Source organism: Cajanus cajan, chromosome 2 (assembly GCF_000230855.2).
Source record: "Cajanus cajan strain Asha chromosome 2, NIPB_CcT2T_4, whole genome shotgun sequence".
NCBI lineage: Eukaryota > Viridiplantae > Streptophyta > Magnoliopsida > Fabales > Fabaceae > Cajanus > Cajanus cajan.
Window position 1 is genome coordinate 30,729,825 of NC_138518.1, and position 11,271 is coordinate 30,741,095.

General features: G+C 37.9%; 1 protein-coding gene across 1 annotated transcript; it reads left to right on the forward strand.

Annotated features, from left to right (window-relative positions):
• The first annotated feature begins 9,975 nt into the window (after nt 1-9,975).
• LOC145954876 (uncharacterized) lies at nt 9,976-10,773 on the forward strand. The gene has a single exon (XM_083069562.1). The coding sequence runs from the start codon at nt 9,976-9,978 to the stop codon at nt 10,771-10,773; it is 798 nt and encodes a 265-aa protein (XP_082925688.1).
• Nucleotides 10,774-11,271: the final 498 nt, after the last annotated feature.

Sequence of the window (11,271 nt, forward strand, 5' to 3'; positions counted from 1 at the left end):
GAGTTATTTGCAAAATTGTCAAAATGTGAGTTTTGGTTATCTGAAGTTAAGTTCTTGGGTCATGTGATTTCTGCACAAGGAATTGCAGTTGATCCTACTAAGGTGGAAGCGATTTTGAGGTGGGAGCGTCCAAAATCAGTTACTGAAATTAGAGGTTTTGTGGGATTGGCTGGCTATTATAGAAGATTCATAGAAGGATTTTCTAAAATAGTTATGCCTTTGACACAACTGACCAGGAAGGATCATCCTTTTATATGGACGGAGGAGTGTGAAAGGATTTTTCAAGAGTTAAAGGAAAAGTTGACTTCGTCTCCAGTGTTGATTCTGCCAGATCCTAATAAATCTTTTGAGGTTTATTGTGATGCATCTCATCAAGGTTTAGGATGTGTTCTTATGCAAGATAGACAGGTTGTGGCTTATGCATCTAGGCAATTAAAGACTCATGAACGAAATTATCCTACGCATGATCTAGAGTTGGCTGCGGTGGTTTTTGCTTTGAAGATTTGGAGACATTATCTCTATGGAGCAAAGTTTGATGTGTTTAGTGATCATAAGAGTTTGAAATATTTGTTTGATCAGAAAGAGTTAAATATGAGGCAAAGGAGGTGGATTGAGTTTTTGAAAGATTATGACTTTCAGTTAATGTACCATCCAGGTAAAGCAAATGTGGTGGCAGATGCTTTGAGTAGAAAATCTCTTCATATGTCTTACATGATGGTTAAAGAGATGGAGTTAGTAGAGAAATTCAGGGATATGAATCTTAATGTTGTGATTGCCTCAGATTTTATTAGTTGTGGTATGACTACCATTACTAGTGATTTCTTGGAGATGGTGAAACAAAAACAAGTTCAGGATACGAGATTGAATAAGGTTAGAGAGTTGTTGGGTTCTGAGAAAGCTGAAGGATTTGAACAAGATATGGATGGAATCTTGAGGTACAAGGGTAGAATTTGTATTCCACAAGATGAGGAGTTGAAGAAGTTGATACTTGAGGAAGATCATAAAAGTAAGTTGAGTGTACATCTGGGTATGACAAAAATGTATCAAGATTTGAAGAAAATGTTCTGGTGGAATGGTATGAAGAGGGAGATAGCTGAGTATGTTGCATCTTGCATTGTGTGTCAAAAAGCTAAAGTAGAACATCAAAAACCAGGAGGTTTGTTACAAATGATGGAAGTGCCAGAATGGAAATGGGATAGTATAACCATGGATTTTGTTGTTGGATTACCAAGATCTGCTAAGAATTGTGATTCTATTTGGGTGATCGTGGATAGATTAACTAAGTGTGCTCATTTCCTTCCAATGAATATAAAGTGGTCCTTGGAAAAGTTAACTCAATTGTATATTAAGGAGATTGTTAGATTACATGGTGTACCCTCCAGTATCATCTCTGATAGGGATCCTCGTTTTACATCCCGATTTTGGCAAAGTTTGCATCAAGCGTTAGGGACTAAGTTGAGGCTCAGTTCTGCTTATCACCCACAAACTGATGGGCAATCTGAGAGGACTATCCAATCTTTGGAGGACTTGTTGAGGGCTTGTATTTTGGATCATCTAGGGAATTGGGAAGAGATGTTGCCTTTGGTCGAGTTCACTTATAATAACAGTTTTCATGCAAGTATAGGAATGGCACCTTTTGAGGCTCTGTATGGGAGGAAATGTCGAACACCTTTGTGTTGGTTTAAAGAGGGAGAATCAGTGATGGTGGGGCCAGAGATCATCTTACAGACTACTGAAAAGGTGAAACAAATTCAGGAAAGAATGAGAGCTGCTCAGAGTCGGCAAAAGTCTTATGCAGACAAAAGGAGGAAACCTTTGGAGTTTTCAGAAGGAGAACATGTGTTTTTGAAAGTAACTCCTACCACAGGTGTGGGAAGAGCTATCAAAGCTAAGAAGTTGAATCCTAAGTTTATTGGGTCGTATCAAATTCTCAAGAGGATTGGACCAGTGGCATATCAGATTGCATTACCTCCATTCCTTTCTAATCTGCATGATGTGTTCCATGTTTCACAACTGAGGAAATATATTCACGATCCAAGTCATGTCTTGGAATCAGAGGCAGTACAAGTTAAGGAGAATTTAACTTTTGAGAAACAGCCAGTTTCAGTGGCAGATAAGAAAGTTAAACAGTTGCGAGGTAAATCTATCAATTTGGTGAAAGTTATTTGGGATGAGATTACTAATGAAGCTACTTGGGAGTTGGAGGAAAGGATGAAGGATCAATACCCATATCTCTTTTAGAGTAAGTGAATTTTCGAGGACGAAAATTTTTGTTGTTGGAGAGAATTGTAATACCCATTTTTTTTATTATTAATTATCAATGGCATTTTCGTAAATTTTATAAAGGTATAGGGGTATTCTTGTAATTTTAGTACTGATGGCATTTTCGCAATTTTAAAAAAATTTAAGGGGTGTTTTGGAAACTTGGAACGGGCCGTTCCAAAAGCAAAACGGGCCGTTCCAAGCTTAAAAATTATACTAAATTTTTTTAGTGAGAACGGGCCCAGAACGGGCCGTTCCAAAAGGAGAACAGGCCGTTCTGGTTTTGAAACGAGCCGTTCTGGAGGGAGAACGGGCCGTTCCGGAGGGAGAACGGGCCGTTCTGGATGAGTCTCGGAACGGGCCGTTCTGATTTTAGAACGAGCCGTTCTGCTTTTTGGGAACGGGCCGTTCCGATTTTGGAACGGGCCGTTCCAGTTTAAAAATTTGCGTACATTTGAAAGATTCGGAACGGGCCGTTCCGAATTCAATACGGGCCGTTCCGGGTGACTCTGGTTGCCTATAAATAGGGGCCAGGGGAGTGAAAAAAAATATACTGAGGGAAGTGAAAATCTTAGAGAGAGAGAGGGAAAGAGAAGGGAGAGAGAGAGAGAAAGAAAAGAAAAGAGGAGAGAGAAAGAGGAATCCAGTAGAGGAGGTTCTGCCAGGGGAGAGAAAAGAGGAGGGAGAAGAGGAGATTCTGCCCGAGTTTCGGTCCTTGTTTAAGGAGAGAGGTGGAGGTTCTGCCCGAGTTTCGGTTCTTGTTTGAGCAAGAGAGAGGAGGAGGTTCTGCCCGAGTTTCAGTTCAGGTTTATCCAAGTAAGGGTAGTGCTTATAAAAATTAATCTAGTATATATGAGCATGATAGGAATAGTATAATTTTAATATGCTATTTTATGTGGAGATTTTCATTTCATATAGTATAATTTGAATCAATTGATGGTTGTTTTGGATATTTAATTATTTATATTATTATTATATTGACAAATTGGCATGGTTATGGTTATGTTTAATTATGGAATATGCTATGTGTATGTGGTTTGGAAAAGTAAATAGGACTTAAAGGAGTAAGGTTATGGTATGGATTAGATCTCTTGGTGAGATCAGGATATAATCTTTGGAATAATATGAAATTTGGGAATCCCATGGTGAGGATTCCAATGTGGAACTTTTCCAAAGGTTATATGATAAACCACTTCAGATGTTAGGTGGATTCTGAAGTACTCCTTTAAGTATTCTATTTGCTACCGGTATGGGGGCAAGGCCGAGTCATACCGATGGATGAAGTGGCCATGATCACCAGGGTTACGTGACGACGTAATCCAACTGTATATTTTTCATGAGAGGTTAGGCGTGGGACATGGGTTGCTGACATGTTTCACCGTATCAACACTTGGTTTGGATGGTGTTGAGGCCAACATTTGGTTTGGATGTGTTGGTTACATCATGGATTATACAGTGGTGTGACTTTGTTTTGGATATGGAATATGTATACATATGGTATGGATTGTATACATTGGTTATGGATTATTTTATTATCATAAAATATGTATACATTGGCATGGACGTGTATACATTATATTTTGGGTTGGTCTATATTTAGAATGGAAATGACTTGTTGGTCTGGATAAATACTGTGGATAAATATTTGTTTAATGATATTTTATTATGATGTACTATGATTGGTTTTATATGTGCTAACCCTTATATTTCCATGATGTGGACTGTGATGATCTCACTATGTGGGGGAGTAGATCAGGTATGAGGCTTTGGGATAGCAAGGAGTCTTTTGGGGTAGCTGCTTTGAGAAGTGGCTATACGTAGAGCTTGACCAGCACCTAGGGTGTCTAACTTATATTTCATGATGTTACTATTGGATTACTGTATAATTTTACTAAGAATGACTCTGATATAATTATGTTTGATATTATGAAACAATAATTACACTCTAGCGTAGCTGGCTTTTGCTCTATTTTCTTTATTTTATATTCTTTTATTTTGGTTGGTTATTGATGTGACGGCCTAGGGTGGGTCGTTACATTTTCACTATCTTTGTTTATGTTAGTCTCTATTGTATGTTGTTACATACGATCTTTAACATGATGTTGAGGATTTTGGTGATGAGGCTTAGTCCTCATAGATGGGTTATGTTCTAATAGGAAGTGACATCAAGATTTACTTAGGATTTTTTCTTTTATTGTTATGTTTTGAGACAGTTCTTCATTTTCATTATAATTTTAGTTGGATTTGAATTGATTTTTGTTTAAGTTAAAATGTGGTACTCTCTATTTCAAGTAAGTGGGATAGAAGATGTCACAATGAAAACTTTGTACGTGATTACATACGATCTTTAACATGATATTGAGAATTTTGGTGATGAGGCTTAGCCCTCATAGATGGGTTATGTTCTAATAGGACGTGACGTCATGATTTATTTAGGATTTTTTTCTTTTATTATGTTTTGAGACAATTCTTCATTTTCATTATAATTTTAATTGGATTTGAATTGACTTTTATTTAAATTAAAATGTAGTACTCTCTATTTTAAGTATGTGAGATATAGAGGATGTCACAATGAAAACTTTGTATGTGATAAGAGATAATAATCTACTTTAAAATATCAAATAATCATTGAAATAATTTTTTGGGTGAATTTAATAAAAAATAAAATATTAAAAAATCTCTAAAAATGTCCTTAAAAAAATTCTTAAATATGTTCTTGTCTTAGTGGTAGGAGGTTGAAAATATTATGCAAATGTCTTATATTCAAACTTTATAATTGTTTAGCCTTGAAGTTTTTACAAACATTTAATTATGTTCTTAAAACTTAAAAAAAAACTTATAATAAGGTCCTTCATTTATTTATATTTTATAATTTAGTCTTTAGAGTTAGAAATTTATTTATAATTCAAAAAAGTTTCTAAAATATTCTTGATACATAAAAATGTAATACAAAAGAAATATACAAATATCAATAATAATTTGTAAAATTTTATAAATTATAAACAAATTTATAATTCTAGAGAATAAATTATAAAATTTTTAAAAAAACATAATTATATTTTTTTAATTTAAGGTTCAAATTGAAAATTCTTAAATATTCAGGATAAAGTGATATATTAAAATAAATTTTTAATCATTCTTTTAATCTTTAATTTTAGTGTCGCAATTTATAAATTTATTTAATATTTATATCTCATATTGTTATTAGTTTAAAAATAAATTAATTTATTTGTTATGACCACCGAAACTTGTATGATATTTTTTAAAATTAATTATTTGATTATACTATATTTAAATTTAATTAAATATTTTTATTTCATATTTATTATTAAAATATAAAATAATAATTTATTTCATTAAAAATATAAGAAATAAACTTAAATACATATTTATTCATATTATTAATGAGATGTGTCATGTGTGTTCATGATTTTTAATTCATTGATGTGATTTGATGGAAGAACAGAAGAATCAGCTTACTTGAAATTTTGGTATAAATTAAAACATTAATATAATATTTTCTCTATAAGATTCTCATATTTTAAAATTATATTATTTTATAATCTTTAGATCTAACGGTCAATAATAGTTTGACACCAGTGAGAGATATGCGTAACTTTCCCTCGCTAACCTGCGTCGTATCGTAGTTGTACTAAAATGGTGGAGTCTTTCTGTCTTTGCAAACATTAAAAATGATATTTCAACACTCACCAACCCATTTATAACAACTTGTCTGCGGTCATCACCGGTTAAAGTCATTCCTTACGGTCACGGCATAGGAACTTTTTACCCAACTGGAATTTTTTGAAAAAAAATTACTAAAAATGCACTAGTTGCACTTTATTTACACATATAGCACTATTTACTATTTATACTTCGGAAATTTTGAGGAATTTTTAAAATTTTTTTTAGTTTGTGGCCTAGATTGCGTGAATCTTGGAACTAGAACGACTCGTTCTGGAAGTAAAACGGCCTGTCTCAAAACTCAAGTTATGTGTTAAAGCTTAACTTTGGAAGGGCCCGTTCTGCGGCCGTTCCAATTTCGAAATTAACAGTCTTCATGTGCAAGCAGAACGGGCCATTTTACTTCTACAATGGGCTGTTCCAGTTATAAGATTTGTGCAATCTGGGCCACAAACAAAAAAATAAATAAATTTTGAAGCTCAGAATTTGGTTCACCGAGAACCGAATTCTGAGTGTGAACAATAAATAGTGCTAGATATGTAAATAAAGTGTAATAAGTGCTTTTTTGGTAATTTTTTTAAAAAAATTCCATTTGCGTAAAAAATTCCACCGCACCGTGTGCCATGTTCTTTGATTTTCAACCATTGAAACTAGAATGATGGACGGATACAAGTTAAACCTAAGAATTGATTGACAGTAGTTTTTAAAAATTGTATTTTTACTCCTTTGTTTATTTCTAGAATTCAATTTAGTATGGTTAGTTTTAAAAGGTTTAATTTAATCTTATAATTTAAAAAAATTGTTAAATGGTATTCTTCTTTTCAAATTTACACGGACAACATTGATGAAACTAAGTAAAATAATAAGATTGAACATTTTTTTAAAGAAAATTAGATTATCAAATTAAATATTTTAACAATAGTAAAATCAAATTAAACATTTTAATTGATTTAATTTGATTATTTAATTCAAATAATATTTAATATTATCTTTCCATTAAGTTTCATTAACATTCTAAATGTTAATTTTGATGAAAGGATAATATTGAACATTTTTTAAAAAAATCAAAGAATCAAATTTAAACACTTAAAAGTAGTAGAACAAATTAAATTTTAAGAAAAATGAAGGAACCAAAATATAATTTAATCTATTTTTTTTATAAAAATTTGAACATTAAAAATTGCGTAGGTTGACCAACAATTTTTTTTAAGAGTATTCAATTAGAACTACTACAAGACATGTTGGTTCTTTAAGTTCATGGTTTGGGTGTTGGAATTTAGCTCACAGTACATAAACTTAAATGAACTATTTAAAAAACTTGAGTCCAGCTATTTATCAATACTTCAAGGATACTAATTAATTAATCAAGAAATATAATAATGTTACTTTTAGCGAAGTGCTATTAGTGAATTAGTGAATAGGACTATTCAGATAGAAAATAGTTGTTTTTGTTAGACAACAGATATCTTTTACCCACAGTTGTGATCAAATTGAATACGATTACTTTTGTCGATCACAATCTCAACATTTGAACATGAGTGGAACAATCACACACCTATTAGGTATATTCTTGTTCATTAACACAAACACTAATTTGGCTAAGGTGATTGCCACTAGTTTGACAAAATTTTCACACACAACAGAATCAAATACACAATTATCTCGATACATAAGTCTTCCTTGCAACAACTTGCGTGAGCGCACTATCCCAACTAAGAATGTTCAAAACTAAACAAATAAAAAGTTGCAAACTCACAAAATGTTAAAAATTGATTAAAAAAATCAAAAATTAGTAGTTTTGTTTGATTTTAATTTTTTTTAAAACTATGTGATTTAGTTCGATTTTTATGTTGAAATGTGGAACCATTTTAAACCAACTCAAACTGTACTTATTTGTAAATATTTTTGGACCGTCCAGGTCGAATTCCGACCTGACCTTCTCGGCTTGTTTCCAGTACGAACTACGACAGCTAGGCCCCAAGCCCTCTCGCCTTATATGCTCAAGGCTGGAAGGCAAGTGGACCGTCCAGGTCAAATTCTGACCTGACCTTTCTGCCTACGGTACACCGACCACAACCCCGACCAACCTGCTCCCTTTTTACGGGATACTTGGTCAATGCCCGACTGGGCATCTCTGCGTAAGACATATCGGCCTCCTTCCAATATCTCTTACCCACCACAGCCTACTCGGCCAATACCCGACTAGACCCTCGGGACGGACCTGGTCGGTCAGGATCCGACTTAATATTCTCGCGTTTGTCAAATATCTTTGAAATAATAACGGTTATGAAATCCCCAAATTCTCGGGGCCCAGGAGGCCCACGAATTACAAACTATAAAACTCAAAACCCTAGAGCTAAGCAGGCAGATTACACATTTGAATGCTCTGGCTTTGAGGCTTGACCTAGGCAGAAAAAACCCTAGTCCACCCTTTGGCCGGAACATTTTGGCGCCCACCGTGGGGCTACGGTAAAACTTTTCCTGCGCCCCAAATCACTTAGAAGAACCTGCACTTTACCATGGCGAGAGGCGGCACATCGAACAACAACTCACAACCCCCTACCATGGAGGAGATGATGGCCATGATCAATGGCTTAAGGGAGGAGAATGCGCGATCCAGGGAGAGAGAGGAGGTCATCCAACGAGAAAACGAGGAGATCAGGAGACGAGCAGATGAGATGCAGGCCAGAATAGCTGCTAGTACCAGGAGAGTGGAGGAAGACGTCATGACGGAAGTCCCTAGGGATTTTCGACCTTTCTCGGAAGCCATAGAGGCCGAGATCATCCCCAGGGATCATCGGACACCCCGAGTTGAGCCTTTTGATGGAACCCAGGACCCTAGTCAACACTTGACGAACTTCCGAGCACAAATGCTGATTTGCGGCGGGAGCATGGAAGTTCGCTGTAAGCTGTTCATGGGCACGCTCAAAAAAGCTGCCCTTGATTGGTTTAGTAGTCTCCCTGACCGATCCATCACCGAATTTGATGTCTTCAGTCAGCTCTTCATGGCACAATTTGCCGCTAACAAGAAGAAGCCACCGATCACGTCGGACTTGTTCGATCTCAAGCAGTAGCGGGAGGAGTCGCTGAAGGATTTTCTGCAAAGGTTCAATGAGGTCGCCTTGAGGATAGCATCCTTGGATGAGAGGATGGCAGTCATCGCGTTCCAGAAGGGCTTAAGGTCGGGGGCTTTCGACATCGTGCTAGAAAGAGAGAATTGTCAAACGATGTCGGAAGTGAGAGCTTTCGCCCTGAGTCACATCAAGACGGAGGAAGGACAAATTAACAAAAGAGCTGCTGAAAGCCGAGAGGAGGCAGAAGGTAGCAATAAAGAGAGCAACAAACATCTTCGACCGCGTTCAGATTGGAATAAGCGGCGTGATCGCTATAACATGAAAGAGGGCAATTACCGACAGGCCGATCGGGGCGGTCGGCCAAGGGGAAAGTGGACACGTGCCAATGACGAAGAGAAGTTTACCCCACTCAACGTCCCTAGGAGGCAGATACTCCATGATGTCAACAGCGCAGCATTGTTCGAGTTCCCAGCAGCGACGGAGCGCCAGTTAGGTCCCTTCAAGACCGACTGGTGTGAGTTTCACAGGACTCACGGGCATTCTACGAAAAATTCTTTCATCCTTGGAAGACAGATCGAGCGCTTGATCAAGGAGGGACGTTTGAAAAAGTTTGTGGCAAGAAAACCGGAAGAAGGCTCACCGGATAGGCGACACAAGCATGTACAGGACGACACAAGGAGGGATAGGCATAGAGAGAGAACTCCCCCCAAGGACACTCCAGCAAAATCATCGGAGGTCCATCAGCAAGCAATTCATGGGGATTTCAACATAGTGGAAGGAGGATTCGCAGGAGGAGGGGTCACCTCGGCTGCTCGAAAAAGGTACTCCCGCTCGCTCCGTCATGTCCGTATCGGAAATCCGCCGACCACCCCAACCCACGATTTCCTTCTCGGATGCCGACTATGAAGGGGTAGCTCCTCACGAGGATGACCCTATCGTCATTTCGATGATAGTGATGGGCTATAATGTGAAGCGCGTCCTGGTCGACCAGGGGAGCTCGGCCGACATCCTCTTTTGGGAAGCTTTCGCGGGAATGAAGATCCCCAACGACCGACTAGTACCCTACACGGGAACCCTAGTAGGTTTTGCGGGAGACCAGGTTATGGCTAGAGGGTACGCCGATTTGGAAACAACCTTCGGACAAGGTTCACAGATGAAAACGGTAACTATCCGATATTTAGTGGTGAATGCTCAATCGTCCTACAATATACTTATTGGCCGACCTACACTGAACAAACTGGGAGCCATAGTGTCAACATCATACCTGAAGGTGAAATACCCTTTGCCGAATGGGGATGTCGGGGTCCTCAAAGTAGATCAAGAGGTCGCCCGAAAGTGTTACGAGGACAGTCTAAAGGCAAGAAGGCGATTATATACCACTCCAACTGAAAAGCACATCCATTCCGTCGAACTGGACCCTAGAATGGGCCAGTTCGATCACCGACCCGCCCCAGCGGAAGATGTCAAGGAAGTGGAGGTAATGGAAGGGAGAAACGTAAAGATAGGTACCTCTTTAACTCCCGAGGACGAAGAGAGGCTGGTAAGGGTTCTAAAAGATAATGTGTCGGCATTTGCGTGGCATTCCAGTGACATGCCTGGCATTGATCTAGATTTCTTGTGCCACAAACTTGCTATAGACCCTAGTGCAAAGGCGGTGATCCAGAAGAGAAGGAAGTTCGGCGAGGAGAAACGAAGGGCTATCGCCGAAGAGACGCAAAAGTTGGTAATGGCAGGACATGTCCGAGAAATCTAGTATCCAACCTGGTTGGCGAATGTAGTCATGGTGCGCAAGAGTAGTGGGAAATGGAGAATGTGTATGGATTTCACCGACCTGAATAAGGCCTGTTCAAAAGACTCGTACCCGTTTCCAAACATAGACTGCTTGGTGGATGGGGCGTCGGGATACGAGTTGCTGAGCTTTATGGATGCTTACTCGGGATACAACCAAATCCGAATGCATCCAGCGGACGAGGACAAGATAACCTTCATAGCAGATCAAGCCAATTTCTGCTAGAGGGTTATGCCGTTCGGTCTAAAGAACGCAGGGGCGACCTATCAGCGACTAATGGACAAGGTCCTTGGGAATCAACTAGGTCGGAATGTGGAAGCTTATATGGACGACATGGTGGTGAAGTCAAAAAGCGTCAATCGGCATTTCGACGACTTACAGGAGTTATTCGACACTATCGGCAACTACCAGCTCAAATTGAATCCCGAAAAGTGCTCTTTCGGGGTCCAAGCGGGAAAATTC

Bases quoted from the DNA above. Each gene is read 5' to 3' on its own strand.
- LOC145954876 (XM_083069562.1), top strand. From the start codon at position 9,976: ATGGGCTATAATGTGAAGCGCGTCCTGGTCGACCAGGGGAGCTCGGCC.